This window comes from Lissotriton vulgaris, chromosome 3_1 (genome assembly GCF_964263255.1).
Source record: "Lissotriton vulgaris chromosome 3_1, aLisVul1.2, whole genome shotgun sequence".
NCBI lineage: Eukaryota > Metazoa > Chordata > Amphibia > Caudata > Salamandridae > Lissotriton > Lissotriton vulgaris.
The window spans coordinates 733,619,796-733,640,195 of NC_141689.1; the positions used below are offsets into that span (position 1 = coordinate 733,619,796).

Below are 20,400 nucleotides of genomic sequence, written 5' to 3' on the forward strand. Positions count from 1 at the left end.
AAACAAGGAAACAATCCCATTTCTAGACATCAATATCACAACACACAATTGAATCCTGGAGAGCTCTTTATACATGAAACCGACTGATAAAAACAGTCTACTGAGATTCAACAGTGCACACCCACAATCTCTGAGAGAAAACTTACCTGTTGGACAATTCTTAAGAATCCGCACGAACTGCTCCCAGATTGAGGACTATAAGAGAGAGGCAGAAATATTGTCAGTAAAACTAAAAGAGAGAGACTACCCCGATAACATCATTGCAAAAGCAAAAAAGAGAGCGCGTAATACCCCACGGGAAGCCCTCCTAGAGAACAGAGAAAAAACGGAACCCCAGCAAATCATCTGTGTTACCACATATAATTCGTCGTCAAATGACATCAAAAAAATTATAAATAAAAAGTGGCCAATCCTAACATCAAACAAATTAACATATGAGAAGCCTATGTTCTCATTCAAAAGAAAAAAAAGCCTGAGAGACGTCCTGGTCCATACCGATTCAAATAAACCCAAGGTGGACAGCCAAACAACTCTATGGAATAGTACACCAGTCACTGGACACTATCCACGTGGCTCCTGTGTGGCCTGTGAATTCACTGAACAAACAAAGACAATAGACCTGGGGCTCCGCACTGCATGGGAACAAAGATCCCATACTAATTGCAACTCAGAATCAGTGGTCTACCTTATTAAGTGCCCTTGTGGACTTATGTATATAGGTATGACGAGTCGTAAAATAAAGACACGTATTAGTGAACACAGGAGCACAATCAGGCGAGCAATTACTGCCACCAGACTAACAGCACACTATGTAGAGAAACTGCACAAAGATACAGATTTACAATGGACAATAATTGAACAGGTGAAGGGTAGTGGCAATCTACAAAAGAGACTCCTACAGAGGGAACAACGTTGGGTCTACCGATTAAAAACACATATCAATGGTCTCAACAATGCCATACCCTGGAGTCAAATAAATAAGTGAACCTGATTCAATTAAGTAAATGAACCTGAGTACCAATACTGATCTCACGATCTATAAAATGAACATGTTTATTCCGTCTCATTTTTAACGTGTATCCCCTTCTATTGACTCCCATATTATGACCATCACACTCAGACCTGTGTGTATTGATATATCTGCATATTACAATCCAGTATATCTTGACATCTACCACCGACCTAACCTTGATTTATAACTACTGTCATTGTTGCGCGATGTATAATATCCAATTGCGCAGGCAACATGAGGAAGAACTACATATGGCCGATAAAATACATTTCCCATCTCTACGTCCCATTACACGCCACGGGTTGACGTACCACGTCATTCACGCATGCGCGCCACTCACGGCACCCGCTGATGCCGTTCACTGGACTATAACACACAATGCCCCGATCTCCGCGGCTGCTCAAGCCGAGGACCGGTACTGAACTAGGCACATTGCTGGGTGAGATCTTCATTTCAAGTAAGTGTCCTTTCTCTTAGCGCGTCCGACCTGATATCGCTCATTTACCTCAAGCGCTGCCCTCTGAGTAAGAACAGCAGCAATTAAGACCATTCCATATCACTAGGACCACCTGCATGTTGACTGGCCCTGTGTGAAGCAAGCCGACTTCCCAAATTGGGTATAGTATTTGTGTTACGCAGATGTGCATGATTAATGGGTATTGAGGCGAATGACATCAGAATAATTGAGAACTGTTTTTAATAATCGAGTGGATATGATTGAGACTTACTTTTTAGGTGTATGTGTTATGATGAGATGTGTATATACACAAGTCGCTTATGAACGTAATACATCAGAATGCGATCACCTTGCCACTGAGACATCGTTTCCCGTCACATAATCCACGATATGTCACGGAAGCATGTACTTGAAGGGCACAAGTAGGGGCTGATACCTCTAAACAAGTGTACACTTGGAAGCTAGTGCATGCTCACGACACTGGTATGCGTTGCTGACCATCGTTTCTACTGCAAAAAACAGTAAACTGGACATAAGTTTGTGATGTTGTTTTACTTGTTTTTTTCCCCAGATGCAGCCTGGCAGCACGCATGAACAGCACATTTTACACTTGAGGAGCAGCTACTCTGCCCTCACCATATTGTTAGAATAGGGAATCCCATCCTCCATTACCTCACATAGGGGGCTCTCCTGCCCTGAAGAAAGTCCCGGACCTTCATGGCCACTGAGGACTGAAACATGTTGGCACTAGGGTCATAGGACCATAATATCCTGACAAGACCCATTTGTATAAATAATCCTTATACAGTATTTTTAACTTCCCAGATAGACCTAAAAAATAAAGGGAAACCGGGGATCTATCTAGGTGATTTTATTTATCTTATGTAAAGCCCCCTCCTCGAATATATCAGAAGAGCTTCCCAATACTGTGGTTGAGCCCACCCCGACTTGTAGGGGTCGGGTTGACCCGATGATGAAGCATGACACCACTAGGGTGTGTGAGGGTAATATAAACAAGATTAATGTATTTCCCCAAACAAACATGGTTGCATTAGACACAACCAGGTAGTTCGACCACCCAAATAGCTCCTACTTCTCTTCCTCATAGACCGCGGGCATAGAACTCTACACTCTACTCAATTGACCTACCTGTGGTCCACTGCAGTATTTTTTGTGTTGTACTTTTCTGGGAGGATATACCCTGGTTACCTCTCTTACCCTCAGGGTATCTGGTTCATTCCAGTGCCCGTTTGTGTTTTTTTAAACTTAAATCCCACTATGGACACAAGTGCATTACAGCTACGCCCACCATCCCACAGCATAAAATGTTTTTTCCCAATAAAAAACAGTATGTAATATATTTAGATATTGGTATTGTGAGATCCATTATGGAACACTGTCCATAAACTTTGAGAAACTGATTGGCAAAATTGAATATCTAATAGAAAATAATCTCCACTGCATCTATCATGGTGCAGAACTCTTTACATGATAACAATGATGGTGTCACCATTAGTTATCCAATACGTATGCATACAGGCATGGTAGCAATAGGTAGTTGGATGGCCTCCAATTGTTTAAAGCTAAATTCCGATAAGACGGAAGTAGTCATCTTCGGACCACTGACACCTGAGTGGTCATCCAATTGGTGGCCTTCCTCCTTAGGCCCCCCTCCCGAGCCTGTTAGCAAAGTGAGGAATTTGGGTGTCATTTTTGATGATCGTCTCATGTTTCACCCACATGCTAACCAGATTACCTCCTCAGCCTTTTTCAAACTGAAGCTTATTAAAAAAATTCTCCCTTTTCTACCTGATAAAGCCAGTAAAACTTTGGTCACTTCCCTCGTGCTGTCCACTTTGGATTATTGCAATGCTTTATTCCTCAAAGCACAGGAAGGAGTCTTAAACAAATTGCAAATAATACAAAATTCAGCTGCAAGGCTTTTGGGAAATATTCCCAAACATCACTCTGCCTCTAATACCATCAAAGAGCTGCATTGGTTATCCATTAAAAACAGGATAAAGTTTAAGACTCTATGCATCATGTATAAAGCATTGCATAATCTAAGACTAGCACATCTCATCAGTAACTTGATTCCCTATCGTCCGTTCAGAACACTGCGTTCATCTTGCTCAGGCGATCTTGTGGTACCCCGTACAAAAACGGTCTCATGGGGTGACAGAAGATTCCTGGTATCGGCCCCAAAGTTGTGGAACACTCTGCCACACGTGATTAAAGCCAGGCCATCCTTATGGTCTTTTCGCAAACAACTTAAGACCTGGCTTTTTAATCAATAGATCCTGCTCCTTTCTCTCAGGGTAAACAATTCAGATACTCATCGCCGAGACGCCCATGGGCCTTTGTATGCGCTTTATAAATATCAAAAATAAATAAATAAATAAATAAATATGAGCCCTCCCTCCCTTGGTCAATTTCGGGCCCAGGGGCCCCATTCCTCTGGAGCCTGGGGTCCTTTTCAAGGGGAGCGGGGCAAGTGCCCCCCCCCGGGATGATTTTGATCCTGGGGACCCCAGTCTCCAGGACCCTAACCTATTAAAGGTGGGTTGCCACCCAGGGCATCAACCATACTCTTGTTGGGGGCTGCAGGGGAGCCCTAAGGCCCCAGCCAGCTCTACGTACACAGTGGAAGCTGACATTGCTCCCACCCTCAGGGAGCAGCTCCTAATGCTGCTCTCTCTGGGCATGAGCAATATTTTCATCTGTTTCCCTGCCCACATCAGTTTAAGCAAGGAAACAGATCAAAAGTCTTCTCCCATTGGGCAGCAGCATTTTAAAATATGCTCCTGCAAATGAGAGCAAATACGGGTTTTCCTGTCCATGCCGCTGCAGGCAGGGAAAAAAGCTATGTTTCGGGGGTGCTGAGGCAGCCCCTGGGGATGGTGTACCGGGCCATTGATGGCTCAGGGAGGGGAGCCTTACTGTAATCGGGCCGGTGGTGGGCTGCTCGTGGACTTTAATGGCTGGGCGGGTCCCATTGCCCCCCATTATGTTACATTTTGTCCCCGGCAGTGGGCCCACAGGCCTTTAAGGCTTGGCGAAGACAGCCACGCAGCTCCCCTCCCCATTTTCTCAATATTCGGGCATGGGTGCTGGCTCCCGGGGGCCTTTTGAAGCTCAGAGGGGGTGGCTGCATGCCTCCCTCCCCATATAAAGTATCTCTGGCTCCAGAAGTGTGCTTCCTGGGGTCTTTTGAGGCTTAGAGAGGGGGATAAAGTGCCCCTTACCACATATAATCACATTTCAGCTCCGTAGGTTGGTTCTCCAGGGCCTCTGGAGGCTGGGGGAAGGGGGCACATGGTCCGACTCCCCATATAAACAAATCTCGTCTTTGGGGTTGGGCTCCCCGAGGCATCTGCAGGCTCAGGGGGGCCATGATGCAGCCTCCCTCCCCTTCATGAAATTTGCCCTGGTGATGGACTCTCCAGAATATAAGTATAATATATGTGGCCAGGATGAGTTTACGTTTTTTTTTTCAATTCTGCAAAAAACTTGCGGGATCGCAGCACTATTTTTTCTTTTTCAGCTTCGTGGGTGGAGGTCCCTCTGGGTCGCCCCCATGGGACCTTGGTGGTTAGGGTATCCCTACAGTGCCCCCTTATACTATTTTTTTGCTTTTGTTTCAGGACTTAGGACTAACTCCCCAAGTTTAATAATGATTGCCAGAAAAATTATTTTCATGTTTCTGGCAGCCAATTAGAGCACTTACTCCTCTAGGATTCTGACTCCCACATGAGCAAATTGTCCAAAGGAAAAAAAGCTCTCTGGGCGAATTAGAACGCTCTATTTTTAACCTACCGCTCCAGCAAGAGTCTCTTGAGCCTCTTGCGTAAACATAACCGTCCAGATATACAACTTTTTTTGACCCTTCCTTTCTTAAAAACTACAGAACGGATTTAAACCAAATCACAAAAGGCACAATCTGCGGACCTAGTTCTCACTTCCTGCCAAATTTAGTGTAATTTCATTCTGCAGTTTTTGATGTAGCCAGTCTTATATAAGCCTATGGAAAATGCATGGGGATTTAATGATTCGGGACCACCCTTTTTTCGCAGTCCTTGTGAGACTGATCATCCCAAAACTTTCCAGAAAGCAGCTGAGGTGGATGAACATTTTTGGAAAATTATGTGAAGATTCGTCAAACGGTGCCAAAGTTATAGCAAACCAAAAAAACACACTTTCTATATAAAAGCAGACCTAACTATAACTACCTAGTGGTGAACGTCACTAGGTAATATATCTATTAATACATTAATAGTACTGTAGCATGTTTTTATTTTGTTCAACATTTAAAATAAATATAGAACATTAATTTACATTACTATTTAACTTTAACATATTTTTATAATTTTTCGAAAATGTAATAAACTTTTTAAAAGCTTCCTGTAATATACCAAAAGGAAAACTCTACTCATTAGCAGAGACCTCTACCTACGTGTGAAAAGTAAGTAGCTGTAAGTTTACACTCCTAAATGTCTCTGTGCCCCCTGTTTCTGGTGGGCATGTAAGTATAGTGTGTAGAAAATGTACACTTGGAAATGGTGAATAACCAAAAGTTGTACATTTACTACAACGTATGAGTAACTTTACATGCGTAGATTTACTTATGTGTAATTTATCTTTGCCTCTCCTTTACATCACAGCTCGGCATTTTGTGATCATTATAAACATGAATTTGGCTTAACCAGTAAATTCCTTAATCGATACACGAGCCTAAACGGAATATATGCAGAGTACACATAATATAATAACTCTGCCTTGACACCCACAGACAACCTCTGAGAAAAAAAAACACCAAAGCATGAAATGGCTAGTTCAGCTGTTTTGTCTGAAATAAATACCTGCTGAAAACATATTGTAAACATAAGCACTCCTTTTAATTGGCATACAGCTAATTAAAGATTTATATCCATAAATGATATCTTCCCCAAAAATATCAACAAACCTTGATATTATGATTGTGGAAAGTGTTACCAGCATAACACACTATTGGAAACACGTTGATAATATCTATAAAGGGAACCTGTGGACTATATTATGTACAATAAATCATTTGGAAATTAATTGTATAGATGTTCCTGAAGGTTTTAAGGGATTTGACAAATGCTGGAATTCTCACCACAGATATGTATTTGGGAATAACGAACTTGAAAAACATTTCTCATTATACTTGGGTGAAAAGGACTCACTCATTTTCATTTCCATGCGTGGCTGCTCATTATTCTGGTATTGCTACCCCTCTCCCCACCTTTATGTATTCCCTGTTGTCTTTTTATCTCTTTGTTTAGTTGCTTAGTTTAACTTTGATTACATTGTTACGAATTAAGGTGATATTTTCATTATGTCATTAGATGCAAAAGTGATACTTGATCAAATGTAATGTATAATTGAGACAATTCAACATTTTAAGAAAAATTACGAGAAAATGAGTCAACACAAAACAAATTCTGCATGCCTTGATATGGGAAGCTAATACTAGCTGGCAAAGGCGAGGGTGTGCCTCAAAATCAGCCTTATGTTTAGTTTTATAGTTTTGTGCTAATTATTAAATTCCGTTTTCTGTTTTACAAGCCACACATGGATTGTGCCGATCTCTTGGATAAAAAATGGATATCAACAACCTTTAATCTGGCTCGATAATAGAAGCAGTAAGTATTTGTGATTCACATTATGTCGGTACACCTTTTCTAAAATGCTGTTATCTATATGAGAAGGTGACAAATCTAATTTTAGAAGAATTGAAACGAAGTATTTACATCTATTTTAAGCCGGATAATTTTTAACAAGTGACTACAATAAAAATGATTTGTGTCTAAAGAGCTTTCAATTTGAAGTTTTACCCACTCAGAAAATATTACTCAAATTACTCGTGTACAGTGGTGAGACATAGACTTTTTGACATTCTACTGCAAATCTCTTGAGAGAACCTAGCCTAGTTCATAATTTAACTGTGCACGATTAGCTGGATGGGGTTTGAAAAAGGATGCATAGTACAATACAAGCAATGGATGAAAAACTAGATGTATTATTGTAGTGATTCCAAAACACTATTGCAAATTGTGCACCAGCTTTTTGCGTCCAATAATTTGTTTTGTGAACTGACCTATGTAGTAATAGGTTGGTTTGCAAAATAGAGACTCGGAAGGGTTCCCAGAATGACCTGCCTAATTAATATTGTGGCTCCCTCTCCTAGGCCACCTTCACTTGGATGGTGGCCTGCAAGAGTAGCAGACCATCATCCCTGTGAAAGCACTTACATTTTTTCTAAAGCAGCTCTAGTTTCGTGAAGCAACTGGAACTGCTTTAAAACAAGCATATGCAATGCAATAGGTCTCGCATTTGCGAGACTTTGAGCTACTGGCATTGTAAATGACAAACCAAACTCACCTCTTGTGAGCAGAGACCTCTCAAGGGAAAGATATGCGAGGCAGAGATCTCCAACTCCACCGCTAAGGCAAGCCTACCTGGAGGTACAGCTGGCGAGCGCATAGTAGCGATGGAATGGCTAGACTACTGCAGCATCATACCCCTGGCTCCCGAAAGAGCACAGGGATTGGACCATGAAAATCATGCGGACCACCTACCTGAATCTTTGCAAACACAACTGTGTAAAGCCAACATTGAAACTCTGCAACACCTCCCAGTGGTGACAAGAATCACATTCAAGTTCAATGTACCTTACTTAGGTAAATGGGACACAAAGGGAGCAGCCACCTACAAAACATGGCCCCTGTTCCAGCTCAGCCAGGACCATTAATTCTGAATCTAACCTTCAAGAACAAACCTTTGAAAATAAGGAAATTCTGTGCGCAATAGTGCGTGAACCACCATCCTTAAAAGTGAGGCTCGGGCACCTCTTTATTTTCACGTAGTGCTTGTGGGGGAGGGGACAAACAGCAGCCGGGCCACCAGAAATGGCTGATCAAGGGCCACTGGTCAAATGAAGCCAACAGACTGGTGGCTTTACTCTCGGCTTTTAAGATGCCCTATTTATCCCCGCAGAGGCCGAGCCGCTGGAATTACTGTTGCAAACGAGGGTAGCATTACAAAACCAGGGGGCAACGAAAACAAATAATTTCTGATGATCCGATTAAAGTGAATCATGGGTCAGTCTGTGGCATCGAATTTCACATTTTACCTCCGAAAAGAGATTATGCACTTTTTTTTTTTAAAGATCACTGTACGCGGGACAGCAGGAGCATTGTGAGGGACAGATAAAAGAATAAATACTGTTCAAGCATTTGAGGGCTTGGCTTTGCATTGAAGCACAGAATGGCCGAGCCCTACTATGTTCACTTCCCAAGCCATCTCCCCGAGCCGAATAGTTTGTTGATGCACTCAGCAGAAAACATGCCCACGTGAACACTGTGCTCCTAATGGCCTTCATTTTGCACCTCCCAAATGTTTTAAACTCACTCTATATCGACTCTGAGCCCAACTCTCTCCAATAAGAAACAACAGCCCCGCAGTACAACAGAATTAATGTCATTGTTTTTGTTTATCACAGCAAGGACAAGACTAGAAACATTATGCAACATATTCGGGAATCTTTGAAACTCCCTGCCCTTTGAACAAGTACTCGGGCTGAACTTATTTAAGACTCTTCTATACTGCTGGTCCGTCAGTGCGCATGCCCTCAGTCCATGCATGAGTTTGTGAAGACCATCATTTTGATGGCCCCCATAAAAAGCGACAGTTCCCTCTTTCAGCGTGAACACCAGGTTGTTTTCTGTGTGCGGTGCTTTAACATATGGGTCCATTGGAGCAGAAACCCATTTCTGAATGAAACGCAGCTGGTTATGCAGCAGATGGTAGACTGAACGGCAAATAAACAGCCATGTGTCAGAGGAAAAGGCAGTCCAATCTAAGGGTCTCATCTACAGGCAAGACTGCTCCTGGTTGAATGCATCTGTAGCGCCTATGGCTTTCAAGAAGCAGCCTCCAGGTGTTAACATTCGCACTCGAGTCACATTTTCTATATAAAAGGCACAATAACAAACTGCCAGAGGGCGTGTTAAAGGGAAGCGTGTAGCCCCGATTCTCAACTACCCCAAAGCATCTTTTACAATATCTATAAGCAAGGACCGCCGTAGGCGTTGGAGCACTGCAAAAATCAGATGAAGTATGCTGACGAGTAAGATATACTGAAGGCCAAATGAAATACCAGCTAGGTTAACGCAGGTTTTAACAGCAATCATTTAAATCCAGAGTGGTCAAATGACGGACTATAGACCTTTCATTCGATGGATTGTTACTACACTAGAATCCGGAAAGGTGGGCGGGCGCTGTAGTGCCATTCTTTTAAGCACAATTTAAAGTCCCCATCTGCCAAAAATAGTGCGGTCTGGGAAATGCCAAAACCTGTTCAACAGCTGTCCAAAGTCCCACTCAAAGGGAAGCCTGGCTAAAACAGTAAAAGTACCTCCGCTAATTGATTAGAATTTCAGCACCATAGCAGGGTAGGAGAAAAAAATATTTTCTAAAGATACCCTTTCTAACAAAATACGGGACATTGCCTGGTGCTCGCTGCTGGCACAAACGTCCTCCTCCCAGCCCCCATCTTCTGGCCCCACCACTGGACTCTCCGTGCCTGGGGCTCCGCCTCCATGGTGGGGGGAGGGCTAGGAATTAGGAATGCTCAGCTTGTTGGGTTTAAAGGCCCTGAGCAGGGGGGTGGGCTGGAAGCAATCTGAAAAGATAGCAAGGGGTGCACATGTGGGTTAAATGACACAAGCTAAGATTTTTTAGTGGACAAGGAACAACATATGAAACAAGCAGGGAGTGGACATGGTGCAAACAATTATTAAGTTAGAACCGAAGGTGGGAAATGGAGACAGAGGTCTAGGCTACATCTTTTACTACCTGGAATGCTAAAAAGACTTTCACTTCATCACCCGCAGGCAAGAGTCTGCTCAGGAGAGATCACTAATTTTAAAGCTACACATGTTCTTTTTGGATACAAGCCATTTCAGGACAAGTGAACGGTGCGTTCTTTAAACATCCACGAACTCTGGAATAGCAAGGGCGTGCAAATTCTCTTATGGGGTAATTATAGTACAGAGACGCCGTGCTCAAGCAAAAGAGACGCCGTGCGTGAGCAGAATATCCAGTCCGGGTGGGCGAGCCGGAAAGGAGACAGGGAGGGGACCAAATCAGAAGCGCGCATTTAACATAAAGTGTGAGGCACGCCAATGAAATGCAGAGGCGGAGCTTCCACCTCACTTCCAAAAGCAACCCGATGACAATAGATCTCACGAAGCGAGCAGCGCATGAGCTGCAACACTAGGCGATACCTAAAAAGGGTTTCCAATGCGAAACAATTCAGTGAGAGCAAGCAGTGATCCCTTGCACTAAATAGATCCCTCTTCCGATATGTTTGGGTACCTTTGAACACATTTCTAATATGGAGTTTTTTTTATTTGATCACATTCATTTTTTGTGGGAGAAGTCAAATGGATTTGTAAAGCATACTTGTGCCTCTGTATTTCCTAACCATACTGGGCTATCTAGAAGCACTTGAAGACATGGGCCATACAAAACATTTGTGAACAGTGCTATTTCATGTCCTTAGTAGGCCTGGGTGGAGTTTGTGGAGTTCTGCTACGAGGAACTCCGCGAAGTGACCAAAAAACTGCACTGTGCTATGCGGAGTTCTGCAAGCGTCGGAGTGCATTTGGTCATATGGTTTGCATTGATTTTTAGCGCCAGGTGTTTGTCACGCTCTGTAACATCAGCGGGAACAGCACCATGCACAGCGCAAGAGAGCGCTACCTCTTTTCTGCAGCTCAAGTAGATTTTCTACTTGAGCGGCAGCTTTCTCAACGTAAACGGAAGGTTTCCAAACATGGGCGGTCATGACCATCCATGACCACCCGTTTTGAAATATCTGACTGCCCGCCTTGAGAAATCTCAACAGGAGGTGGATTTTCCTTGCTTGTGAACTTGACGTGGTGACTGCGAGCATGGAAAAAACTCTGCCTCGTTATGTGGAGCGGAGTTTTTCTGATCTCTGCGTGCTCCACTGAGTGCAGAGTGTGGAAAACTCTGCAAACTCCATGAACAAAGAGTTAACCACCCAGGCTTAGTCGTGGCAATAAGTAAGGCAGTGCTTGCTCCACACACCTTTTGCTACCTTATTAAAAATAACAGGATTCTGGAGCTGGTAATGTGTAGCAAGAACATTTTTTGTTTGTGGTGGTGATGTGTTCTGTTATTTTGGGTGGTGCTGTGTTTTGTGCTGCATTATTTCTTGTGATTTTGTTTTGTTGTGTGTACTGTGATTGTAGGTGGTATGGTTGTGATATGTTCTATTTTGAGGTTCTGTTTTATTGTGATGTGCTCTGCTATGTTTAAATTGCATTTTGATGTTGCTTTGTACATTTTGTTGCAATATGTTCAGTTCTGTACTTTAGATACGTCGCCAATGCTGTAACATATCCATCTAAAATCACCACGTGCCTTGAAAGTTTGCATGAAAAGCAACCATTTACCATTGTTGCTGCTTGAGCTGTTCATCTATTTAAGGCACAAGCCAGCCAACAATCTTAGCACAGATCTTTCCTTAAATTAGCACTCACTTTTTATGATTTTGCCCATGGGCCTTTATTGTAGGCTTTTTTCTAGGTTTCGTCCCTAATTTTCTGCCCCACCATGCTTTTCTCTCATGCTTGTTATCTAGACTTTACAGTTATGAGTAAAGGCCTGATATATCCTGGCGGTGTGGATTCTCCATTGCAACAGCCAGCATCCATAGTGCCATGACTGTGTTCTGCCTGTCCAATTTAAAAGTGGACAGGCCCTAAATTTAATCACAGAGGAGACTACTTCATCTCTGGCATAATTAAACCTCTAAATGTCTTGATGGAGTAAGAGCTGTCGGAGGTTGACATCTAATTTCGGCCACTTAATTTAGATGGGCCGAATTAGAGATCATATTTCACTGCCCATCACCACTAAGATAAACTCTGGTGATAAGAGGCAATAACACCGCTCCATGGCAAGGGAATAATTTTCTTTTTTCTTTTCAAAAAGAAAATTCCGCTTAGGGAATTACTTTTTGAAGGTAACACAGACAACCGGTTTGCCATACAACTCCATCATGTTTAACGGAGCAGTGCCTCAAACTGCAAACAGCATTGACACAAAACGCTGTTATGGCTGTTCCTGGCAATGCTTTCAGAAATGACCACCTGCTTGGTGTTCATTTCATGATCTGGCAGGTAGAGGTGCAGTAAAGGCAATGGAGTAAATTACTCTATCACCCTGACTGCCAAACCTCCACCTACCAAATTATAAATCAGCTTTTAAGACCTCAAACAAACTCAACCTTGCATTTTTCTCTCTAAAGCCCTGTGACTGTCACTCATTCCCATGATTTCTACTTTTTGTTTTATTTCATCCATATATCACTTTAGATGCACACAATGCTACAAAACACTGACAAAAAACTATGTTTAACTATAAATATTATGTTATGTCATAAAATACATTTAAATAAGGATCCCTTCCTTATGTCCCAATTCTAGAAGTATTTCCTGAAATGGAGCTATTTTCGGAACAGGAATATATTATTTTAAATGTCAATGTGACTGGGTACTATCGAACTAATTATGATCAGCAGAACTGGGAGAGAATAATTCAGCAGCTGGAAAAAGATCCCAAGGTGAGGCCCTGCTTATATATGTTCTTTTTTTGCAACTTTAGCTAATTAATATATTTCATATTGTCATTGTTAAAGATAGAATGTGCTCTGATGGGACTGATAGAAATGAAATCTGCATTTGCCATACATTAGTTTCAGGAAATATCATTAACTTCTAGTCAGTGTCCAGAATTCCAACACATTGTCTCATGAAACAGCCCCAACCAAGCCACCCCAGCGTTCATTTATCCCTTTGAAGTACTTGCCATAAAACCTGGAGGCATATGTACAAGGAAATGTTGGAGCGCCGAACTGCGCCAAATTTGGCAGCGCAGGACTCCAACATTTCTGAAACGCAAGGATGCACCGTATTTACAACAATACGGCTCACCTCTGTATTTTCCCTAGTGCTGGCACTGAAATTAGCTGCCTAGAGTCAATGAAGGGTGCCCACATTGCAGCAAATTATTGTTTATGTGCAGGAAGGTGCCCCTTCCTGCACATAAACAATCAATAATGATTTTTTACTTCTATGTGTGCTGCAGAGTGCAGCTGACATAGAAGTAGCAGCAGCACACATGGAAGTAACAAATCACCATTATTTAATGATTGTTTATGTGCAGGAAGGTAACCCTTCCTGCACATAAACAATCATTCATGGTGTTTTGTTCTTTCTATGTGTGCTGCAGAATGCAACACATAGAAAAAGCAAAAACGAGGAGAAATAAAAGTATTTCTCCTTCTATCGCCATTCTAACGCCTGCTCTTGCATGGCGTTAGTTTTTGGCACTACCTCAGATGTACACATCCTTGTAAAACTGAGGCTGAGTCATAAAGCAATAGGTGTTGCAGTGGAACGCCCCCAGCAACACCCATTGCACACCCCTTTCACGCAGATACCTATGTGAAAGGGTACGATATTTACAAAGCAGCGTTAAGCCATACAAATATGCCACTATGCAACTATGGAGCAGGGCATTGTGCCACAGAAACGTTGTTAAAAGTGACGTTCCTGTGGCGCAATGCCCTTGTAAATATGCTCCCCAGTCACATACGATAATATGTAAAGATAGAAACAATCGGGCTTATTTACAAGCCCCTGGCGCCACTTTTGCGTCATTTTTAACATGGGAAAAATGACATATGGCTGGCACAAGGGGCTTGTAAATAAGCCCCAATGAGTATAAAAAAAGAATTGGCTGTAAAGGTTTATGCTGAGCTGTTAGGCAGAGTGGTCATGCAGGAGCAATTTGTAGCTCACGTGTAAATATAATGGGTCTCTGTGGTTTTGTAGGTCAGAGCTGGAGACAGATCTAGCTGTCTCTTCAGACTCATTCAATCAAACCATAATGAAGCCCCTTTAACCACGGCTTGCTTCGAGTTGTCATTCACATTAGGTTACACAGTGAGCAATGGGTCACCCTTCATCGGCAATTGGTTCTCTTTCGAGTCCACAAATCAACCAGGAGAAAAGACCTCTTTTCTCACTCCCCAGTGCGCCACCTCCTTGACGGAGCTCGTAATAGCAACATGTTTCTCTGTTGAGCGATAATTGTGTCAGCGGAGTGCGTGTTTCATTAAGTGTAGCAGGCTAGCAGCAGGGCAGGCTAAAAGTCACAGGATTTGAATGATCCCATCACAATAATGTTACAAATGTGATTGATGTACGTACCAGCTAAGATCAGCATCTCTCCACCAGCAATGGCATTCCTTTAGTGAAAATATTTTCAAAAGAGTGGATATTTTCCATTATTTTTTTGGGATGAGAGTTTTGAAAGACGAGTGAGATGTTTGCGAAGCATATTTATTTGAGGCCGCACATCGCCCTCTCCTGGACACTAAAGGAATGTCAGGGTTTATTATAGCACTGTCCAGCCATTCATTGACATTCGTTATTTATCCAAAAATATGTTTTTGGGCCAGGGTCGTAACGCAGGCTACTGCAGCCTCTGCAGCGCAGGCGGCAGGGGCACCCTTCATTGGGACCCCATTCAGTGTAAATCATATGGATAGCGGTGAGGTGTGAGAGTCTCGTGGACCCCTCATCACCTTTTACTGGTCATCCCCATCATTTTGTGTTACTCCACTATTAGGCACAAGTCAGCCATCAGTGTGGAGCTTAAATCAAGACATAAGTAATGAAAAGAGGTAGAGTTGTCAGCTCACAGACAAAAAGCTGAAAGGCATCACACATGCACAGACCACACACAGACATAGACAAAGACTGATATGATGCTTTCCAATCACAGACCTAACATTCGTATAGTACTAGGGGTGAGCGGAACTTGCTGAGTTTCACTCCACAGAGTTACATAAAAACTCTGAGAGATTCCGCAGAGTTCCAAGAGTTGGAGGAAATCGGTAGGTTGCACGGCACATGGTGAGTTTTAGCGGCAGGAGCTTGTATTGTTATGCAAAATCAACCTGAACGGGACCACACGATGTGCAGGGGCGCAACTAGAGCCAAATTTCGGGGGTGGGCTAAGAAAAAATTCCGAGGGGGGCTGAACCTTTAATCAGTAGGCTGAGTGGAGCTGCAGGGCCTCCAACAAGGGGTGAAACAACAGCAAGACCTAATTAACATTCAAATAGTGTTTTAAAGACCTGGGAAACGTTCAGGTGTAGCTGTGTATGTGCCTGGGACCTGTCTCATCCCAGTCTGCCACACACGACGGGGGGTGGGGGGCTGAAGCCCGGTGAGTCCAATGGGTGTTGCACGCCTGACAATGTGCCACAGGGCGCTGCTTCTTTTCCTGCCACTTGAGTAGATTTTCTACTCGAGCAGCAGCTTTCTCAATGCGTATGGGCGCGACTGCCTGCGGCCACCCATGTTGAAAAATCTTACCGGATGAAGTTCCATCGCACTAGGAGACGCAAAGGCAGAGTTTTGGCAAAACTCCGTCAGCGCAGCAGAATTTATCGCCCACCCCTATAATATCGCACAGTCATACACAGCTTTACATATGGAAGACAAAGCGTTAATGTACCTTCAGATTATAAACAACCTACATGTAGGAAACCATGCCATACGCCTGCAAAGATTCTAGATTATACACCAATGTCATTTAAAGAACACGTCTGTCGAAGGGACGGATTTTATGTGGCACATAATGCCCAAAATATCCAATTCATTGCCTTATACTTAAAGAGAACCACGAGGTGTAGATTATTTTTAACATGTTCATCATGGGGGCATAATATTCTACATAATAACACAATTAAAGAGGCATTGCACTGTTGTCAATAGTGACCACGAGGCTAGAAAAGATGTGGCTGTTTTTCGTAGAGGTCGTAGATTATTATGTGAAAAAGCACCTGTTAGTGAATTAAGGCACCTAGATAGAGTGGAGAATGTGTCTCCTAGGATTGCAGTCCCGTGTGCGAGTTTCCTGTTACAACTTTTTCACAGATGTCGGAACTTGTCATTTATAATTAAAAATATACCGCTACTACAACGAACAATAATAATTATCCTAATATTTTTTTAAAGGCATGATCCGACTTTGTCGAGATGCCACATTTAAGGACTGTTTTGGTTCAGCTGTGAGGAAATATAATTTTTTCACTTCAGTTCAACATTGAAAAGCTCACATTCATAAACTAAAATTGGTGCATCAAGTACCCCAGCAAACAGTGTTTGCAATCCCTGTGAATAGTTTTCTTCTCTTGGACTTTTTAACAGGAAGGTCAGCTCAGAGAGTTAGAGAGAAGTGCATCCAGAATGAGGTAAACAAAGTGCTGACAATGTATTATGAACTAGGCTTGTAAAGATGCTAAATGACCACTCCTTATGTTAAGCTTGTTTTATTTAGGTATATCGAGCAACGCCTCATCCACCATCCAGCCCCGTTCTACCAACAACCAACTAACTGCCGGTCTCAGAACCTTAGATATTGCATTCCACAACATAACGTTCCAGGTATCCGTGGATACCAGGATACCACACACCTTCCCCTTTTACACCAATGAGATATTCTTATTGACAAGTTACATACATAGAAAACTTTGAAATGAAGTGTAGATGAAAGAACCCACCTAAACCAGGATGAGGAACAAAGTAAATCACATCAATAACTATTCACACATTCAACTTAGTTTGAACAGAATAAGTATATCAATAATATATAACACTCTCTATAAATATTTACTTTAACAGTTACACATTATCACTAAAACCATACATAATCTTGTAAATGTTCAGAAGGTTCAATACACCTGCTACGGTGTCGTGAGCGCACACCACCTAATGTATTAGCTTTCCCCTGTGGAGAACTGTCACCCTCTAAGTTTGTAACTGGACATTTTTTCAAAGTATTCGCGGTCCACTTCCTCTGATGCATCTCTTCCCGGATACCATCACCACTCTACTCAAACTCCAAATCCAGTTATCTTAAAGTTTGACTGTGTTCTTAAACAGCTTAACCAACCTCTGAGGACTAGCATACCTTGTTGCGTTTGTACAACCGTAGGCAGTTCAATCCACAAATACTCCTGTATGCTTCAGAGCATGTCTCCCGTCAAACTGAAATTTTCTGTACACCATTTTTTCCTGCTGTCTGATTTTCCAATCTAGTCCTACCTCCTTGTTTATTCCATTGTGCTGGTTTATCCAAGGCGGACACATGAGAAAGCTGGGGTCTCTCTCCCTACACAACTCAAAAGGTACCTTGCCCACAGTGCCAGCATCGCCCCACTGCTTTTAGGAAGTGCAAAGAAGAAAAAATAAAATGATAACAATGCAATGTAGTTATCATTATATTTTTCTGCCCTGAAGCAGGTTTTGGGGCAGGGTGGGGCTTGGCTGTCATTGCAGCCAGCAGGGGAGGAGCAAATATATGCACTCAAGTGCGCATGACTATTTGGCCGGCCCTTTTGGGCGGCCAAACAATCATGCGTACTTAGCATGTTCCCCACCAGGATGTAATGCATAACCTGGTGGGGAATGTGCACAGGCTCCCTGTCTGAGCACCGAACCACAGCATTCAGACTTATTTCAACGCTGCTATCAGCAGAGTTGTGATTGGCTTTGGGGAGCCTGAGTGCTTCCTGTTCCGGCCGGACCGAACCGGACAAGAGACGACAATGGAGGAGAATTGGCGGCCTACAAGGTGTTATTTTTTTTTTAACCGCCCTGCCACCCTCTCTCAGTACCAGCAGTGACTGAGTGTGAGGTTAGATGATACACCAAAACTCTTGTCTGAATCTCTTTCCTCCAATCTATTGCTTCTTGTTTGGCCATTTGTATTGCTTGTTGAACCTTTCCACCACCCCATTAGACTCTGAGTGGTACAGAGCACATTTCCTTTGAAGACTGTTCATTTTCGGAAATGTCCCCTTCAAACCTCAGCTGGACCTCTGAGGACCCATCTTATGTAACAAAAATATAGTGCTGTAAAGTGTTGGATAACCAAGAATATGTATATACCAGCTTGTCTCCTTCATACCGGTGCATAAGAGGTGAGGTGATGCAAAAGAGGACTTTGAACGTGTCCTTTCGCCAGTCTCTCACGTCTCTGGATAGTGCTCCAGCAGTCCCCGTTGGTGGCCAATACCCTCAACTGGCCACTCAGCATGTTCACCCTTGTGCCCCTTTAAGCCACATATATTCGGGCAGTTGTGCCCCGCCTATACTGTAGAAAACAGAGGGCCTCGATAATTAAGTATCACTGTTTTGCACTCGACCTCCACCCCATTATCTCGTTTGGCTGTTTATCACCCCCTGACCCACCACACGCTTCATTTACTCCAGATCCAACATTGTATAGGAAACAACCCAAATCATCATTAGTTATTAGTTTTCGGACATGTTTACACTTTTGCCTTGCATCTGCCAGGCACACATTGTAATCAACAAGGGGAAGCATTCTGATATACAAATGGGAAGGATGATGGTGACCAGGTAACTTGTGAAAACTAGCCCCTGCCAGCTGCAGGCAGCGCAGCAGGCTGATCCTGTGTGAGCAGTGAGCGCGGGCTCAGTGCTGGCGAGGCAGTGGGTGTACGCAAAAGCTGAGATGAAACAGCTCTATGTGCAGCCCGCAGAAACAGCACCCTCTCTTGTTGTCCCATTCGGACACAGGACAGGCTAAACCAGAGTCTATGGGGCCCATTAGGATGTCAGGCGGATTGCCCCCGCCAGGCAGGAGGTAGCCACCGCCGGCCTGGCGGGGGCAATCCGCCCGACATCCGCAAGTGAATTCCCCCCCTCCATATTAGTATGGCGGGGGAACCGCGGCGGACAGAAAGACCGTCCGCCGCTTTTCCGCCCCGGTCGCCTTGCGGCCGGGGCGGAAAAGGATTAACATGGTGGCGGTGTCTAATAGACACCACCAGCCATATTACGATGGGCCAATTCAGATGCCTTTCCGTGGCGGCATCGGTTTTCACTCTGGGGGCCCCCACAGTTACGGAGGGGTGGGCTGAACACGCAACATTTGCATACACGAATCAGCAGGCACCGCGCGGTGCCTGCCGCTTCGTGTATGCAAATGCATTTCTGATATTGTGGCGGGCGATGCAGTGAGCACCGCCCGCCACAATGTTAGAAATGAGGGATGCGCCCGCCACTGTGGCGGGCGCATCCTTATGCTAACGTCGGGACCCCCGCCCTTAAGGCGGGCGGTCCCGTTTTCCGCAAGGGTGGCAGGCGGACAAAGTACGCCCGCCATCCTAATGGGGGCCCATGTCTTTGCTGTGGGGAAGGAAGATCAAGGGTGACGCTCCACCTTTCATCCTTGCATCAGATGTTCAACTTGTTATGGTACAAATTAATTTTTATTTTCGAAGATAAATGAACATTGCTATAAAACTGTTTGCATCTGGGTCCTAGAATGTGCTAGAACCTTAAGAATGTGTTATAATACATGCTAAATTAAAGGTAAACCAATACACTTTTAAAGCCATGTCTCTAGACAACAACTTTCATTGAATTTAATTACTTTGCACAAGAATATGGGAGTTCCGAGGTCTCAGCATCTCTCAACTTTACTGCTCAACCACACTACCACTCCAATAGTGAGTTCCTGTATAGGAATTCTAGGAAATCATAAGCAATGCAGTAACCAGTTCCCTGGGACAGAAGCCATGAAAGACAGCTACTCATTAGAGAGGTGCACAGAAGTCACGTGCTAAGCCAGAACCTAAAGAAAAATCTGAAATAGCCAGCATCTCAAGGTAAGAAATACAGGATAAGGCTTCAGGAGACACAGTAATACCACCCAGTGAAGTCCAGTGAATACAAATTGCAGGGAAGTCAAGTTCTCATTTGTACAT

At 43.5% G+C, this 20,400-nt stretch overlaps 1 protein-coding gene across 1 annotated transcript in view; it reads left to right on the plus strand.

The window, feature by feature from the left end:
• LVRN (laeverin) overlaps nt 1-20,400 on the plus strand; it is a 648,183-nt gene that overhangs the window by 418,015 nt on the left and 209,768 nt on the right. Inside the window, exons 11-12 of the mRNA XM_086961059.1 lie at nt 7,059-7,135; nt 13,013-13,149. Of these exons, the coding sequence (XP_086817185.1) occupies nt 7,059-7,135; nt 13,013-13,149 (214 nt within the window). The remainder of the gene's footprint in view (nt 1-7,058; nt 7,136-13,012; nt 13,150-20,400) is intronic.